Source organism: Pelodiscus sinensis, chromosome 1 (assembly GCF_049634645.1).
Source record: "Pelodiscus sinensis isolate JC-2024 chromosome 1, ASM4963464v1, whole genome shotgun sequence".
Classification (NCBI taxonomy): Eukaryota; Metazoa; Chordata; order Testudines; family Trionychidae; genus Pelodiscus; species Pelodiscus sinensis.
In genome coordinates, this window is record NC_134711.1 from 236,728,525 (window position 1) to 236,750,621 (window position 22,097).

Below are 22,097 nucleotides of genomic sequence, written 5' to 3' on the forward strand. Positions count from 1 at the left end.
CCCTGGGAGTGCTGTACTCCCACTCCACTATAGGTCCCACCTCTTCCTGCCCCTGCTCTATCCTCTGACCAAGCCTGGCCCTCAGTCTGCCACCTCCCCCACCCAGCACCTCTTGCACACCACTCAACAGCTGGCAGGAAGTCCTGGGGGGTGAGTTGGATGGAGTGGGTGGGAGATGCTGGAAGGGAGGGGGAGGAGTTTATTGGCAGGGCCACCAGTGGGCAGGAGGCACAGGGGAAGGAGAGAGGCGCTGGCTGCCAGTAGGTGGTGAGCACTTGCTGTTTTTGCCATTGGTGCTCCAGGCCTGGAGCATCCATTGAGCTGGCACCTATGACACAGAGGTCTGCCCATATGGATGTCACTGCAGGATTGGGGCTTGAGTCTGTTTTGGTAGAGTCGCATGTTGGTAAATGGAATGATCTTATTTTTCCCACACCATGATATAGTTTGATCCTGTGGGGCCCTGTGCGCCCATAATCCTCTCTGTTAAACAGGGAATTATAACCAAGGTAAGGTTATTTCTCTGTCCTACCAGATAAACCCTCGGCTGGATGGTTGTATGCGAGCATGGAACTGGTTGAATGGCGAAGACACTACTATCCAAGAAACAATAAAGCTAAATGACAAGATGCAATGCTTCTCAGTGGCAGGACGAGGATCCTTCTATCCTGGCAGTGGCTTTGCTATGTTTAATTTCAGTTATAGTAAGTGCTGTTTTTTTATCATTGTCACAGTATGCAGTCCACACCTATGTATTCAAATAGAACAGAAATAACAATTGTAAAAGTGCATGTTTTCCTGTCTTGTTAGGCAAGCCTCTTTCTTCCTGTCTTTCCATCTTTCTTTTTGTGTGTCTTGACACACGTGCTCTGAAATAATTTACATGGGCAGGGAACAATCAACTATACAGGCAGTCCCCGGGTTACGTACAAGATAGGGACTGTAGGTTTGTTCTTAAGTTGAATTTGTATATAAGTCAGAACTGGTACATATTGTAGGGGTAACTCTAGCCAAACATTTGTCCAGAGCTCAGTTTTATTCTCCCACACCTCACTTCCCTCAGTCCTTTATTCTCAAGCTGAGCTGTCTGCTGTGAAAAGCCTCTCCGTGTCTCCCTGGTCTGCTGGGGAGGGAGGGGGCGCTAGCTTCGCGTCTCCCTGGTCTGCTGGAGGGAAGCAGCTAGTGCGGGGTTGCCTCACCCCGTTTGTAAGTAGGGATCCGATGTAAGTCGGATCCATGTAACCCGGGGACTGCCTGTACTAAAAATAGAAAAGTTTAGTTCTTTCCCAATTAAGAAAGCCACCAGCTGTCATGAGAAGTTGAATTTGGGATTCATGAAAAGGAAGGCCTAATAACGGTGGCTAGAACCCAACATTATCTGGGGCAGCTCTGATTAGGCTCCCTCCGTGCGCTTTGACAATGCATTTATCTCCATGGTTTGCCCTTCTCTCTCCTATGCCAACTGATTTCTCTTAAACAAGAAGAGTTACAGTAACATGTATGAGCTATATAATTAAGGCTATGTACACACTACAGTTCACATTGGTATGAGTTCTGTTGCTTAGGGTTCTGAATAAATTCCCCTTTCCTCCAAGCACCTCAAGTTACATCAACCTAAACATGAGTGCTATGTTGACATGACATCAGTGCTATGTCAGCGGGAGAGCTTCTTCTGCCAGCATAACTATCACCACTTGCTGAGGCTGGAGTAATTAAGCCGATAGGAGAGGTCTTTTCTATTGACTTAGAGCTTCTACACTAGCAGTACCGCATTGGTGAAGCTGCACCGCTGTAAGCCCTGTAGCTTAGCCATAGCTTTGGATAGAATTTCACGATTGTCTAAAATGTAACCTCCATACTGAATTTAACTTTTGATTTAAATTGGTTCAGATCAGTCATGGCCACTATATCAATGACATAGCAAGGACACCAACACAGGTTATGTGAAATTGGCACGGATTTAGTTCCAATCCTCTCTTTAATCATAATTTTGAAATTAGAAGGATGGCTTTGTCTTTGTTTCAGATTCTTCCGTTTATACTGTCCACAGAAGAACTTAAATAGACCATTGACATTAGTAAATGTGTTTTTAAATGCTGACAGATCTGATACAAGTTCTCCTCTTCTAGTATATTTTGTGCTGCATTATGTGGGCTTTTCTGTGTTGCTAGTATAAATTAGAGAAAGTATTATTAGGTGGTTGTCATGCTGTTTAAAACATAGATGCAAGAACTGCCAAATAGAGTCTGGCATCTGAAGTGCAAATGAGACCAAACTCTTAACAGAGATGTATTCTAAGAATTTACATATTTATATTCATTTATTGTAAACAATTATACTTGGTTTGTTTTTGTTTAGTAACAGTAAAAGGATATAAAGACACCATATATCCTATTTACAGCTGTAATAAATCAGTATTGTCTATGACCTTGCCTAGACAAGCCAGGAACAGGCCATATCTTGATTACTGTTAGCAGACCTGGTTGCTCCATCTCAAAAAAGATACACCGGAATTGGAAGAGGTACAGAAAAAGGAAACACAGTGAGGAGAAATTGATAAGACTGGGACTTTGCAGCTTGGAAAAGAGATGACAAAGGGGGGATATGATAGAGGTCTATAAAATCATGGCTGATGGGGAGAAAGTAATCAAGGAAGCGCTATTTACTCCTTTTCATAACTTGGGCCCTAACAAATTCACGGCCCATGTTGATCAATTTCACAGTCATATGATTTTAAAAATTGTAAATTTCATGATTTCAGCTATTTAAATCTGAAAATTCATGGTATTGTAATTGTTGGGGTCCTGGACCAAAAAGGAGCTTTCGGTGGTCGCAAGGTTATTGAAAGGGGTTTGCAGTGCTGCTACCCTTCTGTGCTGCTGTTGTTGGCAGTGGTGCTGCCTTCGAAGCTGGAAAGCTCGAGAGTGGCAGCTGCTGACTGGGAGTCCAGCACTGAAGACAGTGCCTCCGCCATCAGCAACAACTCAGAAGTTAAGATGGCATAGTATGGTATTGCCACCCCTAGTTCTGCACTGCTGCCTGCAACACTGTGCCCTCAGGGATGGCTGCTGCCTCTCCAGCCACCCAGCTCTGAAGGCAGCAGCGCAGAAGCAAGAGTGTCAATACCATGACCCCTCCCCCCCCAAATAACACTGTGACATCCTCCCCCACAAGTCCCTTTTGGGACAGGCCCTCCAATTTGAGAAAAGCTGGTCTCCCCATGAAATCTGTATAGTATAGGATACAGGTACATAAAAGACCAGATTGCATGGTCTGTGATGCATTTTTCATCATTGTGAATTCGGTAGGGTTCTATTCATAACATCAGAACTAGAGGCCACCAAATTAAATTAATGGGCAGTAGGTTTAAAACAAACAAAATGAAATTTTTCTTCACGCAGGGCACGGTCAACCTGTGAAACTCTTTGCTAGAGGATGATGTGACAGCCCAGGTTTTAACAGGATTCAAAAAAGAACTAGACAAGTTCATGGAGGATAGGTCCATCAATGGCTATTAGCCAAGGTGGCAGGGATGCAAAAGCATGCTGTAAAGTGTGCTTAGCCTCTGTTTGCCAGAAGCTGGTATTGGGTGACAAGGGATGGATCACTTGAAGATTACCTGCTTTGTTCATTCCCTCTGGGGCACCTGGCATTGGCCACTGCCAGAAGACAGGCTACTGGATTAGATAGACCATTAGCCTAACTCAGTATGGCCATTCTTATGTTCTTATGGAAACCACGTAAGCCTTTTCTCTTTCCAGCCAGATTTAAAGTTAAATTTTCAGATTTAAAATTAAAAAGCTAGAAAGGCATCAACGAGATCTGTTTCTGAGTTCAGCGTGAGACAGTTTATAGCAAGCTAAAAGGGCTTCAGGACCTCTGATTGTGATTAGAGAATGCTTGAAGTGTTCTATTTATATGTCTTCAGTTTCGTTTCGACATATTGGTGTGAAAATGTTCTGTTTCCTCTGGGTCAGATTTGAAATCAATCCCTCAATCATTTTGTAACATTCAAGCCTGATACAAAAATTGGATTCCACGTCTTGCAGCAGCTCTGATAATGTGATGGATTAATAGCCCTTGGCAATTGAATGTCTATCCTGGATTGGAAAACCCCCAAACTCTCAGCCTTGACTTTTGACATTCAGAAAGGCACTGGCTCTTTCTTTGGGGTGTAACAAGGCAGAGTTCTTACTATTTTCCTTTCTGACTTTACGCACTAAGACTTGGATTTTTTTCTGGATTAAAGAGATATAGCAATCTGCCCACGTGCTCATCTGTCCATAGTCACCTCGTCTGCCACTCTGCTTTTCTGACATGCATCTCTCTCTCTCTCTTGCGCTCTCTCTCTCTTTCTGTAGTGCAACCTTCTACAGGAAATGACGCTGAATGGAATTGGGAAGTAGGAGTGAACACTGTAATTCGGCCAGCAGCAGACACTGGGGTACTGTTTGCTCTTGTTGGTGAAGAAACTTCAGTCCCTTTATCATTGGCTCTGATTGACTATCATTCCACAAAGAAACTTAAACAACAGGTACAAGCTTTAATCTTCCACTGGTGTAAAACAAAAAGACCCTTTGCCATCAGAACTTCTGGGGCCATTTTCAAAAAATCTTCAAAAATATGTGTCTGACATTTTTCACAAGTATATAATTTTGTATACAAATCAGATGTTTGAATGTTATTGGAATATAGGAATTCTGCTCTTGTGGAGACAAGTTTAGGATAGATGCTCCTTTGAACATGTGGCCCTTATAAAGTATTCTGATTCAGTAAGAAATATCTCCACACTGCCAATATCTGTTCACACTTTTGAATTTGAGCCACTATCCCATTTGTTATAGTTGGCTAGATTATACTATAAACTCCTTGAACAGAGAATTTGTGTTCTATTATGTAACTCAATAAATAACTCCACTGTAGTTACTACCAAGAGAATTCTGTGCCAAACATTTACGAATAATGTACACAATATAAATTTTGCAAAAGTCTGACAAATAAAATTCACAGTAAATAAATGTGGCTCTGGTATTGCAGTGAGGCACACATGCCACTGGCTGCATTGAGATGGGAGATCAACCTGAAGCCTCTGCCTCCCCCAAAAAGTACACTCTGTAGTGAGGCTACACCTGACCCTGACACAGTACAAAGGCTGGGCTTTCCCCAGAAACATCCTGAGGTCCTGCCCCTCTCTGTCAGTTGCACCAAGTATAGGTGGGCAAGTTCAGCCCAGCAGGATCCAAATGTGGAGGGGCTTAGTTTAGGGGATCCAGGTGTGGGACGAGAGGTTTCTGTGTGGGGCAGTCTGGGTTCAGGCTGCTCCCTGGAGATCTGAATGCACAAGGGCCGGGGCAATGGGACTGCAGCGATATGCAAATGAAAGTGTTTGGAGTACACTGGGGGTTGTTTGGGTGTGGGGAGATGGGACTTGGTAGAGGGGGAGGACACGACCCTTCCACAAAGCCATCCTAAGCGGCAGGCAGATCCAGCTCCTGGCAGCTTGAGGCAGGCTGAGGGGTAAAGAGGTACCTGATGACGGCAGCCGGCAGTACCAGCTGTCAGAAGCCCCACAGTGGTTGGAGGCATCAAGCCATCTGGCTGGACCAGTCAGAGTCAGGCATACGTACCTGAAGACGCGGGAGTATCGTGGCTGGGGACAATAGTGGTTAACCAAGTTTTTGAATTAACAAAGTGTCAGATAACAAAGCTTTCATTGTAATATAATCAGTTCTCTGGTGGCTCTGAAAAAGCCTTCTGAACAGCTGCAGTCATGAGCGTTATGAAACCGAAAAAGTGTAAGAATGTGTATTTCAGGGTCTGTGCCTTCTCTTATTGTGCTCTTTTGATGTTCAGTTCATTATTTTGGCTGTGGAGAACACCGTTGTGTCCAGGCTGGCAATAAACGTGTGTGATGATCAGGAACACTCTGTGAACATCTTCGTCAGCAAGGGGCAGGTGTCGCTCACCGTGGATGGGACTGCCGGACAGACTGAATTGAGCCATTCCCAGCTACAGGACAGTCTGTTTCTCTTGGAGGGCTACCTGCAGTCGTCTGTGAAGACATATGTGGGAGGACTGCCAGGTGATTATCAAATTCTGCAAAGCAGAATTCAGGTTCTAACAAAAATAATAGTACTGGTGATTGGATAATGCATCAGTGTGTCAAACACTCTAGTTCTCCCCAAGTGAGTTTAGTTGCGCATGAGCGGGGGCAAGTGTAACCCACACACTTGCTGGGTGTGGTGTACTTAGATCACTTACAGAGAGAATAATGAGTCTGCTCTACTGCCTTAGCTGAGAGCCAGCTGGCCAAGATCCAGAGGAACCAGGTTTAGTTCTACCTGTTGGCGTTACACAAGGAGGGCACTTAACGTTGATACTCTGAGGTCTTTAACTTGTGTCTTTTGAATTTTCATATAATCCATTTTGGAGGAGAAGAAGCAAGAATAGAAATCTTGAGGGTTTTTTGGTCAGCAAATGGGGTTACCTGTCCACAGAAGAATGGTGAGGAGGTTCTGTATCAATTTGACATAATCTGGGGAGGTTATTATCTCAAATGTGTGGAGCCCTGAATTAGCATCACATTCAGCCCACATTTTAACTGTGACATACAAATCTGAGGTCAGTATGAGATGAGGGCCAAAGACTCAAAAGGTCAGACTCAAGGTCTGACCTTTTGAGGCTCTTGCTGCCTTTGTCTCCTCAGCTTTGGAGACTTGTCTCTTGGCTCCATGCAGGCTGTTGGTACCCCTCACTCTCTACTGAGAGGGTGATTGATTCCCCTCATCTAGGCTCTCCACTGTGGTTTGTCACTTCTCTGTTGATGTTACCATCCAGAGAGCACTTGCTCATGGCATTTCTAGCAAGCAGCACCCAGGGGTGCTTTTGCAGCAAAAATAGAGGCTCTGCAGGAGTCGCTTCTGTTGTCTGATTGATGTTTGATTTGAATCAAAGATTTGGCTGTGTGGGGTTGTTTCTCATTCTGGCTGAACTGGTTTACCCCTCCCTATTGCTGAGAAATGCAAATGAGGAGGCATTTGAAAAGCATGTCTCTCCATAATAGTAGTTACTGTATGGAGTACTCAGAGACAAAGTCCTGGCCTTGTTTGCATAATCCATGTAATGTGAGGAAGAGAGGCTGGAGCAGTGCTGGCATCGTGCAGGTGCCACAGCAATTAAACCAGCACAGGGCAGATTTACTGTTGTTTGTAGAATGAGTAATACGAGCTAATGTTGCACAAAACAGTATTTATGCCAGTAGAGCTGGCTCCTAGCCGTGCCAGAAGATACGAGGCCACACCCTGCTGGGCAGCTGCAGTAGCCAGTCCATCAATCTAGCACTTTGAGTGCCATACTGTGATTTTGCCATGCTGTCCTTCCAGAAGGATGTAACCAATGGTTTCTTTCGCCAAATTCAATAGAGCTATGCCTGAGTACATGAACCTTGAATATGCCTCTATGTGTCTCCAAACAGTACGTCTACGTCTACATAGGCCCCTTTTCCGGAAGGGGCATGGTAATTTTTGAAATCGCAATAGGGAAATGCGCGGGGGATTTAAATATCCCCCGCGGCATTTAAATAAAAATGTCCGCCGCTTTTTTCCGGCTTTTAGAAAAGCCGGAAAAGAGCGTCTACACTGGCCCCAATCCTCCGGAAAAAGCGCCACTTCAAAGTAGGAATAAGATCCTCCGGAAAAGGGCGCTTTTTCCGGAGGATCGGGGCCAGTGTAGACGCTCTTTTCCGGCTTTTCTAAAAGCCGGAAAAAAGCGGCGGACATTTTTATTTAAATGCCGCGGGGATATTTAAATCCCCCGCGCATTTCCCTATTGCGATTTCAAAAATTACCATGCCCCTTCCGGAAAAGGGGCCAATGTAGATGAGCCCTACATGTTTGGATTTCATATAATCTCCAGGGGAGTAGTGTTAATGCCCTGAGAGAATCCTCTAGATCTAGTCCTTCTTGCTTTCAGGTGGAGATGAGGGGTTTACCCAGCTTTCCATGCCATTGTGAGATCAAATTATTCTTGAGCTATTCATCGCTCTCCATTACACAGCCCACTTGATTAGTTTAGCCTTAAACTGTAGACAGACCTGAGGGGATGGGGCTTTGGAGCTCCAGCCAGCCAGACAGGCAGCTATGAGAGTCTGTGAAACTCCACCTTCCCTGGGGCAAGGGGTGGGGACATGGGATGGGGGCTGCTCTTGGGCCCTCCACCCTGAGCAGGGGGGGGGGGGGTCTGTGGTGCAGTGTCCCATGCTGCCCTGGCTCCAGGGCAGAGCCTCATGGGGAGAAGGGGCAGGGATGGGGAACAATATGGAAGAGTGAAAGTGTCTCTGGCTGCTCCTATCTGGTGCTGCTGCATCTGTCTTTTGGGCAGGGGCTGTGGATATTACAGGGGTGGGTGGGTGAGGCTCTGTGGCCTGTGTTTTGCAGGGGGTCAGACTAGATGATCACGATGGTCCCTTCTGGCTTTGAAGTCTGAGTCTAAATTGAAATGGAAAATAGGGATGTGATAATGTAGTCGATTAACCGATACGCAAAAGCTCCCACCAATACATTTTTTAGCAGCCTGGCTCCGTCCTTGCTTATGCCGGGTCTGGGACCTACTCTCGCTGCAGTGCTGCCTATAAAGTATATTAGGAGCCGGGTGGGCAGGCAGGCAGCCTGGCTCATTTCCAGTTCATGCCGGGTCCAGGCGCTCAGACCCGTCCTAGACAGGGCCTGCTGCCACCCTGTGCTGCTGCCTTTTTATCAGAGGCAGCAGTGAGGAGTGGCAGGGGGTTCCTCTGGAGTGAGGCCAGAGCGCACTGGCTGCCGGCCCCACCCCTGGGGACTATAGAATAGTCAAGTAACCAATAAGAATTAATGAGGTTACTTGACTATTCAATTAACCAATATTTAACATCCATTATGGAAAAGCAATGAGGGTCTAATGTTGAAAATGTGGGACCAGACTGTCAACTGATATAAACTAGTTTAGCTCTATTGAAGCTAACGGAACTATGCTGATTTACACCAGCTGAGGATCTGGCCTGTGACCTCTGTATGTGTGATCAGAAATGGGAGCTCACATGAGGTCCCTTCAAAAAAAGGCCCTAAATACAAAACAAAATGTTCTTGTATTTTGCTTACCGTGAGGTTAAAATGGAAGGATGCAAAATGTGGGAGAAGAAATGGGAATGGATTTTGAATATTTGAATTAATCCAAGAACCAGTGATCTAAACTTGGTATGGATGATCTATTGAAATCTAATAAATTAGAAAACAATTTCCTTCTCTTTTATACAGATGTTCCTGTTACTTCCACTCCAGTCACTGCATTCTACCATGGCTGCATGACCGTGAAGATGAATAATAAAGCACTGGACTTAGATGAGGCTTTTTACAAACACAATGACATCACATCACATTCTTGCCCTCCAACTGAGACTGGTCAATAGGTACCACCATGCAATGTAAAAGTTTTATATTCAAAAACTTTCTGCGCTTTTTAAAAAAAGATATAAATTATTCAGATTTCCTGCACTATGTGTATAGTTTCTTTTAAACACTGAAATTATTAGGAGCTACTGACCTTCACAAGTCAAATTGATTATTGAAATATTTCTTTGCTTTGAGATTTAGAGATTGTAATATATTTGTAAATAGTTCATAAGACTAAGATTAATAATCGAAAGCAGCATATTATTCGTAAAGTGAATGTTAAGACTGTAAAAAGAGAGATGGATAGCTGTAATGTGGAAAACCTAGTAATATATCAGTATGAACTGGAAGAAAAATAATATCGCTGTATTATTTTTATTACCAAACACTGCTTTCTGATTTACAAAATATGAAAGAATAAAATATTTACATAAAACTTCTTAACTGCACTGAGATTATGTCTCTTGGGGATATGGCTTCAGGCTGTGGATGATTTGTAGAGCCGACACCATTTTAGTATTTCATTCACTGGTGTGATCATTGGCCTCTGAAGAATTGCAAATAGGTGCTAGATTAGAGCATGAGCTCATGTTTAGGTTGTAGGAGTGGGAACATATATGGGGGTGGGGAGGATCTATGGGTGTGGGTTTAGGATTTGTTTTGTAAAATGATCTTCAGAATCAACAGGCTCAGTCGCAACCTTTAGAAAAATCTCTTGGTCAATGGAGAACTTGAAAGTGAGAGGAAAAATTGTATCAGCAGGAAATAAATAAAAGGAAAGCCTCACTCAGGTAGATGCCAAAGTGTCTTATGTCAGTAATCAGGGTATGTCTACACTACCCTCCTAGTTCGAACTAGGAGGGTAATGTATGCATACCGCACTTGCTAATGAAGCCCGGGATTTGAATTTCCCGGGCTTCATTAGCATAAGCGGGGAGCCGCCATTTTTAAATCCCCGCTGCTTCGAACCCCGTGCAGCGCAGCTACATGGGGCTCGAACTAGGTAGTTCGGACTAGGGTGCCTATTCCGAACTACCGGTACACCTCGTTTCACGAGGAGTAACGGTAGTTCGGAATAGGCACCTAGTCCGAACTACCTAGTTCGAGCCCCGTGTAGCCGCGCTGCACGGGGTTCGAAGCAGCGGGGATTTAAAAATGGCGGCTCCCCGCTTATGCTAATGAAGCCCGGGAAATTCAAATCCCGGGCTTCATTAGCAAGTGCGGTATGCATACATTACCCCGCTAGTTCGAACTAGCAGGGTAGTGTAGACATACCCTCAGTGAGGTAAGTGGTGAAAGGTATGAAGACCAGGGAATATCATGCAAAGATGTAATTTTTGCTATTTAATTTTTAGGCTGTCTCACTCACCATGTGCTTAATAGGACAGGGGGCCCTGAGGCTTTCTGATTAAGTATGAGCTATCCAGGATGAATGTGTTTGAGTTTATTCACCAGAGGATACAGCAGAGCAAAGTGTATTAATTTCCATGCTTACTCACTAGGGCTTTTCAGGATAGACACAATAGACTTTGCCAAAGCTGTTTTAGGCCGATCAAGCTATCTTTCTCACTGCTGCACAGTGGCTCTGCAAATTTTTGTGTCTGTTTTGCCTACTCACTGACAGCTATTGTCAACCTCTAGAGGGGATACAAGCATGAGGGACAAGGATGATGGGAATTACTGTAGACACTTGAAAGCAGTCAGCAGTTAGCTGATATTTATATATAGTTATAGTTAGCCTCATCTATAAAATGTCTGAATTCTGTCTTGGAGTACAGCTAGAATTATATTCATAGTGCAAATAGCAATGAGTATACCAGTGTTTTGATTTGAGATTTTATTTTTATTTAGGGATATTTTTAAATAAACTCTAGATTCCTTAGGTAACAAATTATTTTAGAAAGAGAGTTAGAAGAATGATTTTTGGGGCTTGCAAGGATCAGTATGGAGCAGACCCAAGTTTACTAAACAGTATGGGTGCGTCTAGCCTGGCAAGATTTTGCGCAAAAGCACCTGCTTTTGCGCAAAAACTTGCCGCCTGTCTACACTGGCCACTTGAATTTGCGCAAGAGCACTGACTTTGTAATGTACAAAATCAGTGCTTCTTGTGCAAATACTTTCACGCTCCCACTCAGGCATAAGCCCTCTTGCGCAAGAATACTTGTGCAAGAGGGCCAGCGTAGACAGGCACTTTAATTTCTTGCGCAAGAAAGCCCGATGGCTAAAATGGCCATCGGCACTTTCTTGCACAAAAGCGCGTCTATACTGGCCACGGATGCTTTTGCACAAAAGCATCCGTGCCAATCTAGACGCTCTTTTGCAGAAATACTTTTAACGGAAAAACGTTTCCGTTAAAAGTATTTCTGCAAAATCATGCCAGTCTAGATGCAGCCTATAGGTATTTTCTACCACTTCTATGGAATATTACACCTAGTCAAGGCTAGAGACAGTTATCAGATACCTTAATAAACTCCAGATTTTCCCACAATTGTAGCCAAATTACCCAAATGAATTTTTCCCCAGGAAAAGGATGGGCAACTGGATAGAGCATCCCATGGGAAAAAAATCCTTACTGCCAAATGTGATTGGAAGACGGATATAGCAACTTATACTTAGCCACTAAATATTGCAACAATATTGACTGATTTCTAGGGCCAGACAGTTAAGGGTGATGCAGCAAGACCGAAAAGGTCAGGTCTGTAGCTTCAGTCAGGCATCAAGCCTTTTGTGCTTTAAAGGAGGACAAAAGGAAGATGTTCATGCACATTCCAAGGGTACCAGATAAAAGTTCCAAAGGAAAGAAAATAAAAAGGGGACAATCTTACAGGAGGAAGGTAAACAGGTTGTGTATACGAGTAATAATTTCATTTGTCTTACCTTCGAGGAATACGGGGGCGGGAAATCCAAGTACTGCAGATACCACTTCTTTTAGGCAGGAGATGTTGATGGAAACACTGGTGACATGAGTAGGACCTAGGAAATGTTTTACTGGAGTTTCTCATTGCCAGCCTTATCGGGGAGGGCTACAGGTATTGTGGCCTATGGTGATTCTCTATTGTATTGTTTTTCTGGTCATTTCAGGTCTTTTCCTACATCCATCTCCCATCCTTCCAACCTGGAGTAACTCTAAAGAAAACAGTACACGCTTGGAAGACATCTGACACTTCTTATTAATTGGAGGAACAAAACCCAGTTTAATTGCTGTTCTTTTCAGAAAGCACCTGCTAACAAAATAGCTTCACCTCTAGCATTTGTATTATTTTTGCAATACTTCCCAAAGCAATGGCTTTGTGGCATCAGTGATTCACAAAACTGTGACCTTTGTTAATGCCAGTTGTTATATTTATAGCGCCAGAACTATCCTGGATCCTGGAAATACGAATTTTGTGGTATGAGGTGATGCTGTGCAATTCCACGCTCAATATTATGTGAAAACAAATATAACAGTGGGCTATGCTTTAAAAAGTTAATTGAAATAATTGACATACATGGGTAATACCTTATTTTGATGCAAAAATTGCTTTAATTACTTGTGTGTGTAAAGATTTTATTTGTTGCTTTGTGTGAACAAAATGTTATGATTTACAGTATAAAAATATGTAGAATATAGGAATGTGTATTATTGCTAAATCAGTGACATCTGTAATACTATACAGCAGTGCTCAGACTGGGGTGGGGTGGGAGAAAGGTGAGAGTGATGATTTAGTGGTTTCTTCCGCACAGTTTTGTTTTCTAACTGACAAGAGTGAGAAATTAGAGTACGACACGGTCCTTCTTCCTCAATAAATTGTACAGAAAAAGTGAAATCTCCATCCTCGCCACCTCCTGCCCTTTTGGAGCAGTTCATGTAAGGAAGTGAGCCTCTGAAGTTAATAGTGTCAGGCCATTCTAAAACTATTAGTGTTCACACCATGTGCCTTTTATGCTTCTAACCAGCCAAAATTCACATTATGCAAAACTTGGTATATGTGTTGTTTGTTTTGTGCCTGAGGAACCAATCTGTTTGTTGTCTTTATATTATACAGTCATGGAAATCTAAGCACTTACAATAAAGGAAAATCACTAGCTCATGTGCTTTGAAAATAACGTACCCTTCTCTCTGCCTTTTATAACTTAAGAGTGCTTCTTACTTATGCAAATTATCTCCCTGGGCCTTCTTCAATGGGCTAGACCTAATTCATTTAAGAAACCATTCTAAACTCATAGGTAGGTTTCTCTGCTGCATTTTGAATAGCCTTTCATATTTTATATTGAATAATTTTTTTGTACATCAATAGAAAACTCATTGGATGGAAACTTACTACATAATTTTATAATCTTTTGCTGTGATTTCAGCTATTCAAATGTTCACATCCTTTGAAGGAAAGTAATCTAGTATTTTAATATATTTTATATATTTTTACTGTAATAGCTGTTTAAGGATGAAATATATCCTCCTTTCCATTTTGCACTTTGACTGTTGGGAAACATTTTTTAAAGTTTCTAATGTGGCACTAGGATGATTTGCTGCCCAATGGACTAGGTCTATGAGACATCAAAGTACATTGCCTGTGCTGTCTCATAGCCCTGGTGTGCCAAAGAACATTGAGGCCCCAACGGTGCTGCAAAAGGAATTAGCAACTCAGAAATTCATTAATTATCTTTTTCGTCCTAGTTTAAGCACTTTCATCACTGAGTGTGGCTGCACAGAGCTGAGACTATAGATTGCTACTTTTCCAGTAGAGGGAGTACAAGATCACATATTTCCTATGGATGCTACTTCCACAGGAGTTAGTATATGTAAATTCTCTATAGTGGGAGTCTAGATTGGAAGAAGAAGAAAAAAAAAAGAAATACTCTGAGCATTCACCAATGCATTGCAACAGCTTCAAAACTATGGGCCAAGTCTCTTTTTATGTAAAAACAATTTAGCTCAATATGCAGCATTTTAGTTTCCATTTTTTACTAGAAAAGGAATCATTTGAAACCAGCTCCTCTGCCTTTTACAGAATATGGCAAAATACAGAGTTCAGTATTAACTAATCATTATATACAGGTTAAATACTTAGCTAGAAATTGCATCTTTAGCTCACTGGTATTTGGTCATTGTTAGCGTTAGCTGGACTGGTACATAATTCAAACATTTCAAACAGAATTGAAACAGCCCTGTTCAAATAAAATGTTACATTTGTACCTTATTTTTAAGAATAGGATAATACTAATTGGGATCTTTACTTCTTAATTTTGTTTCCCTTTCTTGTGATGTGTACACCGACTTAAGTACAGTATAATACACAAACACAGCATATTTTGTCATATAGTTGTCACAGTATTTATTGTAACATTTTTACCAAAAGGGGGCTATTTACTGACTAGTATAAAAGAAAGAATATCTGGTTTCTTTTTATCCAGACTACTCACTTGCACCAACCAGACTATGAGAGTTCTAACTCAGAATTACCACTCAATGCTTATTCAACAAAATGAAACCAAGTATCCAAAGTGTTTTTCTTTGTTTCTTCTAATGAAAACAAAGTCACTATCTATTATGCTAAGAGAAAACAATGCTCATTAGCCAGAAAGCAGTGTCCCAACTGACTACAAGCAAACTGTGTAGTGTGACTGATACCTTCCTTTGGTGACACATCTGCCTTAGGTTTCTAAGATTCTGGTCAACTCACAGTGAGTTGGGGCTAAAAGTAGAACAGTCATAGAACACAAAATAATCTGCTGCTTGTGCAGCTCAGTTTCCAAAGATGTCTTTTTAAAAAAAAATCTGTTAAAATGAAATGAGTTCTAGGGTGCATATGGTGGAGGTTTTTCTTCTGGCAAGAAGTAAGTTGGTGTGTATAGTGGTGGGGCATTGGGTGGGAGACCATAGCTTGAGCTGGATTGAGATGGAGGTTGAGTATCATCAGAAAAAGAAATATCTGTAGATGATGATGCTGGAAAATGGCTTGCAGGCTGTAATTAAACAAAGAAAAAATGCGATCTTTAGTAAGGGATTACAGATACATTTTCAGCTACACTATATTAAATGTATATGGTATGTACCATTAAACCTCTCATGCCTCTGTAATATGCACAACACAATAGCGTTATTAACACACACTTTAAGACTGTGACATACAGTGCATAGCAAGGTGAGATAGTATATACTTATCATCTAAGTTATTCTTAAAAGGAGTTTTATGCATGCAATTCACCCTCTATCTAGGCAACTAAATAAAACACGCAGCTTTGGGAGGCAGGATGCTCTAGTTCCCCAAGTGAGTCATATACTAGTGGGCTTTAAGGGTTATATGCTATTTAGTCAAAATTCGTATTGATACCTGGAAAGTATCCTAGGGCTACAGATATTATGTATAACAGTGGTCTCCCAACTTTTTTAACCACAAGATCACTTTTTCAATTTAAGTGCAAAGTAAGAGCTACCTCAAACCCAAATAGCCTTGCCTGGCTTCCTTCTCCCCCTTCTCTGAGGCCCCACCCCTGCTCCACCTCTTCTCCAAGGCCTCACCTTACTCATTCCATCCCCCTTCCTCCCTGAATCCTGAGCGCAGGAGCAGCAGGACAGTGGGTGTAGGGGCAACTGAAGTGCCAGCACTTGATAGCTTCCTGGCCAAACCAGTCAGGATCTCCTGTCAGAGGCTTCAAGATCTACTGGTAGATCCCGGTCTACTGGTTGGTGATCACTCATGTATAATATTGTTAGTGCTTTTGATCTCAGCAGTTAATCAAAGTTCAAGGCTCTGTGCAGTGTTGCATTTGGGAGGAACATTTTTTGAGGGAGTCTGGTAACTTTGATGCAATCTTTGTCTACAAACAACATACAAAATTTTATTTCCCTGAACACAAGAGCAACTGCATCCCTGCTTTTACCATTAAAACTTATTTCAGCCAGGAAACCCCCTCTTCCCCCCAAAAGCTCTCTGCTTAAGCTTTTTTTAGGATTGTGCTGCCCAGTGGTATCTGCCTGTCCCTCTCTTGCTTCTCCACTCACAAATACCCACCTCTCTCCTGTGGAGTCCTCTGTCCACCCAGTCCAAATTACTGGGCCGTAGCACATACCCCTTGTGTCTTAGACAGCCAAACAGCCATTTTAAAAGAGGAGTGGAAATCACAACAGTTTAAATAGCATTTCAATGCAAGATGCCTATTCTCTGATCCACTTTATGGCCCTGTGGGTGAGTGAATGTATATAAAAAAATCTCTGAAAGTATGATGTACTGGACAGTAATAGTGTGACTCCTTTGGGTTGAAGCAAGAATGAGAAATGCTAGATGTTTATGAAAGCAGCCACGTTCAACAATTGTGTTTCACCCATTGTGCTAAAAACAAAAGGATGCACTTTTGGACTGAAATCCTGAGGTGACATCCTGATGTTATTTTAAATATAAATTTTGCCATTGACATCAGTGGGGGAGACCAGGACTTCATCCTTGACCCTCAGATGTTAATCACCTGTCATTCCAAGGGCTACAGCAGAAGTGTTGAGTGCTCAGCTCTGAAGTGCTCAGAATCACAGATCCTGAAATTTTTCAATTAAAAACATTTTTTTTCAAAATGAGGGCAATGCAAAAACTGACAAACTTCATTGTCCTAGGTGCTTAACATTTCCTAGAATAGTGGTATTCTAGAACTGGTAGCTACTGCACCTAGCAAGTTCCTCCTTTGAATAGCACAGTGACGCTCAGATCTGGTATTCTACTCTCCTTATATGGGATGGGCCCCTCAATGGGAATGTTGTGCATGCAGGGACATTAAAGCTTTGGCATCAAGAAGCTGCAGTGTGCTTTTGAGAGGCTAATTTCCTCCTTTGTTTACAGGTGGGGTTGGTTTAAACAGCTTGGGTGCATCTAGACTGGCAAGATTTTGCGCAAAAGCAAATGCTTTTGCACAAAAACTTGCCCGCTGTCTACACTGGCTGCTTGAATTTGTGCAAGAACACTGACTTTGTAATGTACAAAATCAGTGCTTCTTGCACAACTACTTTCACACTCCCGCTCGGGAAAAAGCCCTCTTGCACAAGAATACTTGCTCAAGAGGGCCAGTGTAGACAGGGAAGAACTGTTTTGCGCAAAAAAGCCCCGATGGCTAAAACGGCGATCGGGGCTTTCTTGCGCAAAATCGCATCTAGACTGGCCACAGATGCTTTTGCACAAAAGCATCCGTGCCAATCTAGACGCGCTTTTGCGGAAATACTTCTAATGGAAAAACATGTCTGCTAAAAATATTTCCACAGAATCATGGCAGTCTAGACGCAGCCCTTTTCTAAGGCTTGAGAGAGGGGATTATGTAATTAAAATGTTAGTCATCTAAGGATACAAATGCACAGTTACAGCATTATAACAGGTATTATAAAAGAGAAGTGAGAACACTTCTGATATTTTCACACTAGGCTAGAGTCTCCTCTGTTGTCTGGTTTCTCCTTGTGTCAGTAACAGGGAGACCTATCATCAGTAACTATAGTAATGGTAAGTATTTTCTCAATTATTCATTCACTTGATCAGGGATTTTGCCAACCAGAATACTCTTGAATGCTAGGGTGTAGTCAAACTGCTATTAGTTAATTTTGGAAATAGTTCTAACAAAGTCTGAATTATATCTGTGTAAAATGCAAACTCCCTGTGAACACGGAACTATGAAGTAAAATAAGGAGTTTTTTAGTGTCTAACAACAGTTTTCAAAAATAATATTCTACTGGTTTTAAAAAATACTAGTGGGCTGTGCCCCGTGCTTGCTATGCTCACGTACCCCCCCACTCTCTCTGGTGGCTTTAACAGCCGGAGCGTGTGATAATGTCACTCTGTCGCCTGGCAGGAAAACCTTTTTTATATATAAAGATGAGTCCAGAACCCCTCAGGATGTTGACCTCCTGTTGAAATTAGCACACTGTAGTTCAAGTCTGTTTGCTGAAGTTTTAATTATTACTAACCAAGCAGAAACTGACAATGGGTTAAAAATTATTAAAAAGTGCCTGTCTCTCATTTTCCAGAATTAGGAACTTAGGCCCAGATCTTCAAAGGTATGTAAGTTTCTAGAAATCAATGGGAGTTAGGTGCCTAAATATCTTTGAGGATCCTATATGTCTGGGTCATAGGGTACGTCTAGACTACATGCCTCTGTCACCAGAGGCATGTAGATTAGGCTACCAGACATAGGAAAATGAAGCGGTGATTTAAATAATCGCCGCGTCATTTAAATTTACATGGCTGCCGCGCTGAGCCGACAAACAGCTGATCAGCTGTTTGTCGGCTCAGTGCGATAGTCTGGACGCGTGGGTGTCGACATCAAAGGTATTTGTCGACCACCCAGGTAAACCTCATCCCAGGAGGCTTACCTGGGTGGTCGACAAATACTTTTGATGTCGACACCCGTGCGTCCAGACTATCGCACTGAGCCGACAAACAGCTGATCAGCTGTTTGTCGGCTCAGCGCGGCAGCCATGTAAATTTAAATGACGCGGCGATTATTTAAATCACCGCTTCATTTTACTATGTCTGGTAGCCTAATCTACATGCCTCTGTTGTCAGAGGCATGTAGTCTAGATGTACCTATAGAGACTTAGTGTAACTTAGTTCCCAAGGGCTAGGTCAGGGATGGGGAACCTAAAGCCTGGGGGGCCAGATGCGGTCCCTAGTTTTCCTGGATCCACCCCCCCCCCCTTCCAGCATTAGGGAGCCTGCACTGGCACTCAAGCCCCTCTCCCCCCATCCCACCACAGGGATGCAGCACACAAAATCTAGTAGCCCAGGTACCCCTAAGCTCTGGTGTGTGAGGGGAATGTAGGAAGTGTCCTTTTCCTTCTTAGTCAGGGGCCATGTCAGTGAAGGTTTGGGGTTTTTTCTTTTGCTTCTCACTTATGTGTGGCCTCTGACTGATTTTTTTCTGTGGGTCAGCAGCTCCGACCCAAAAAAATGTTCCCCATCCCTGGGGTAGGTCCATGAATCACGCAGTGCTTAGGTGGTTTTTGCAAATACTACTAGTGGAAATGCTTTGTCTCATTAGGGCGATAGCTGAGCATACCTACAGAGTCAGGCACCACACAAAAGACAGATGTGTGTGTTCTGATCTAGTGGTTAGAGCAGGCACTCAACTGGGATGTGTGAGACCCAACTGCAAATACCTGTGCTGCCAAACATCTCTCACATGAGTGCCCTAACCAGAGGGTTACACAGTCACTGCTTGGCTCCAAACTCTGCAGCACATAGCACTGGAAAGCCTGGGTGCTTTCAGAGCTGCTAAGGTCTCTGCCACTGAGCTAGGATCCCTGGACCTGAACCAAGGAATCTGGATGCCTTGAAAATTCCAGCAAGATCCAGGGTGCTCTGGGCATCTAGATCCCCTGCTGCAGAGCTCTTTTCTCTTAGGCCCATAGCCAGCTTCCAAAACAGCTTTCTGGTGTCTGAAGATTCCAGAGAACTCTCCGTTTATTGTATGGAAACTTGGGTGCCTCAGGTGGAGGTGGGGATTCTGCTGCGTCTAGGTACCTAGGAGTTAGACACTGCAGTGCTCAGCATTGCAACTTCATATCCCTTTGTGGATCTAGCCCTCAGTCACTTTTGAAAATGAGACTTAAGTGCTTTTGACAACTTTGCTCATGTTCTATACAAATAACTAACATGGCTCCCTGAAGTCCAAGTTTTGATTTTTCTTTTCTATTTGACTTGGTCTTTACTGTGACAGCGGACCAGTAGGTGACAACTGTAAATGTATCTATATGTGTTGCACACCATAAATGTGAGGTAAGATTTGGATTACAAACACAGAGTTACTAAGTAGTGGAGGTGGGTAATGTCTAAGAATTTGGCCATTTCAGAATATTTTTACAAAAGTCAAAAAATGGAAATGATTGAGTAGAGAGTGTTCACTGCTGAACATTTTCACCAATCATGCATTTGCTGACATACATAAGCCTTTATACTAGTCTGTTACTCATTCCCTCCCCACATCAATGGGATTATCTCATACGTGGAAGGCTGGTTTCTTCCAGGAGAAGGATGAGTAGCTTTCACCTGTGGAGACTAAAGCTTGCATTTGATCTTTCCTGATGTGCAGGTGCTTCCTGCCTCTGATTTTCATGAACAGAAGGAAAGGCAAATGAATACACTTCCAAAACTATTTAGCAATATAGGAAAAGTGTAATTTTTTTAAATGTTTAAGATTGTTGGCTAAAATAGTGACAGATTTATTTTTTAAAGATTAGGATTTTTTTTAATATAGCAGAACACTAAATATTAAATGTGTATCTCCTCAGTTTAGTTATTTTCTTTGTTAGTTCGTTTGGATCTTCTTCACCACAGTCACTTTCCACTCTTAGCTCTTACTGACTTGAATTTAATGATACTCTTTAGACAATCACAGCTTCACTGCCAACTGAAAATGATCCCTGATTACTAGCCTTCCTGTAGCACATTAAGGTTCATAACACACATGAGTAATTGTGGTGTATTAAGTGAACACTTTCAGAATCTGAGATCCTAAGACTGTATGTATGATTTTCAGCCACCCAGGTTTTATTTACTTACAGGCTTTTCTGCAGTGCTTTTTATTTTACTTTCCTGGCCTTTGTCTGAGCACTTCACAAACATTAATGAATTTTTATCTGCACAACACCCCTGGGAGGCACAGAGTTATTAATTATTTTCATTCTGAAGATGAACACCGATGGTACAGTGATGTACCTAAGATCATACAGGAAGTCTGTAGCTGAGCTGACGTTGGGGCTCCAAAGTCCAATCCTGAGTTTTTCCTAAAAGACCTTCCTTTCCATCAGGACTTTGCACTAGCCTGCTCTGTTGTTGCCGCATGCAGCAGTTTGTCAATCAATTAAAGAAAGGTCTGTGAGTGTCAGCATCTAGATCAGCAGACACACACCAGCACCTTTTTTTTTTAATTAAACCCTACTTTTGTAATAAACTAGTGTCATGGAAGTTCAGAAAGGTGAGGGAGACAGTAGTCACATGGAGCAGGGAATGTCAGTTTTCAGGGCCACAGCAAAGGATCAAACATTAGCTCCAAGTAGGGATGCAGCTGTGTATTGCCTGGGGGCGTGTACACTCCCTTTGCACCAGAGCCCAAGCACTTTAGCTAGTGGCACCCACAGAGGCAGCATTCACACCCTGAGGCCATAGACCCGCCCCTTTATAAGGACAGTGCAACCCTAACCCTCTCCGTCCCTTCTCACTGATCATGACTACAATCAGAGCGCTGCATGGTGGCTTCACCTGCCACTTTTCTGACTAGTACAGCAGGCTTTGTTAATTAACGTAGTGTTGTTAAGAGTATTGGAAGCCCTGTGTTATGCTCTTACCAGGGGTCAAGCATTTTCCATCATGTAGAGGGTCCATCCCCATGGGAACCTCAACAGGAGGTGCCTGTTGAGTCTCAGAGAAGGACACATTAAAGAGAGGTGCTCCATCTGCCAGTCAGTCCCTTGCAGTGCAAGCAGCATCCTCTGCTGCAGGCTGTGATGCCCACTTTGGCTCTGAGGCCCTCGTCCTTCGGATCTGGGAAATGATGCCACTCTGCATGTGGGCTGTGGCATCTGCCACAAGAGGAAAGAGTCATTCATTCGCCCCGGCGTGGCTAGGAAGAGACCCCATAAAATGAGTTGGGACCCTTCCAGGGCTGAGAGAGATTCCTCCTTCCCGTCTAAGAGATGTGCTGACAGGCACTGCCCTGCCTCTG

At 42.9% G+C, this 22,097-nt stretch overlaps 2 protein-coding genes across 7 annotated transcripts in view; one reads left to right on the forward strand and one right to left on the reverse strand.

Annotated features, from left to right (window-relative positions):
- Positions 1–13,495, forward strand: part of GAS6 (growth arrest specific 6) — a 58,917-nt gene extending 45,422 nt beyond the window's left edge. The window contains exons 12-16 of one of the 2 annotated variants that reach the window (XM_075918348.1): positions 536–704; positions 4,362–4,534; positions 5,854–6,082; positions 9,291–9,457; positions 12,507–13,495. In XM_075918348.1, the coding sequence (XP_075774463.1) occupies positions 536–704; positions 4,362–4,534; positions 5,854–6,082; positions 9,291–9,442 (723 nt within the window). In that variant the 3' untranslated portion in view covers positions 9,443–9,457; positions 12,507–13,495. The remainder of the gene's footprint in view (positions 1–535; positions 705–4,361; positions 4,535–5,853; positions 6,083–9,290; positions 9,458–12,506) is intronic. The other variant, XM_075918359.1, reaches the window with a different exon arrangement.
- A 993-nt stretch (positions 13,496–14,488) lies between these two features.
- The window catches only part of TMEM255B (transmembrane protein 255B), a 118,512-nt gene continuing 110,903 nt past the window's right edge, over positions 14,489–22,097 (reverse strand). For 3 of the 5 annotated variants that reach the window (XM_075918399.1, XM_075918391.1, XM_075918372.1), the window contains one exon: positions 14,489–15,368. In XM_075918399.1, coding sequence (XP_075774514.1) covers positions 15,201–15,368 — 168 coding nt within the window. In that variant the 3' untranslated portion in view covers positions 14,489–15,200. Of the gene's footprint in view, positions 15,369–21,720; positions 21,955–22,097 lie in introns of all 5 variants that reach the window. The other 2 variants (XM_075918375.1, XM_075918366.1) reach the window with 1 other exon arrangement.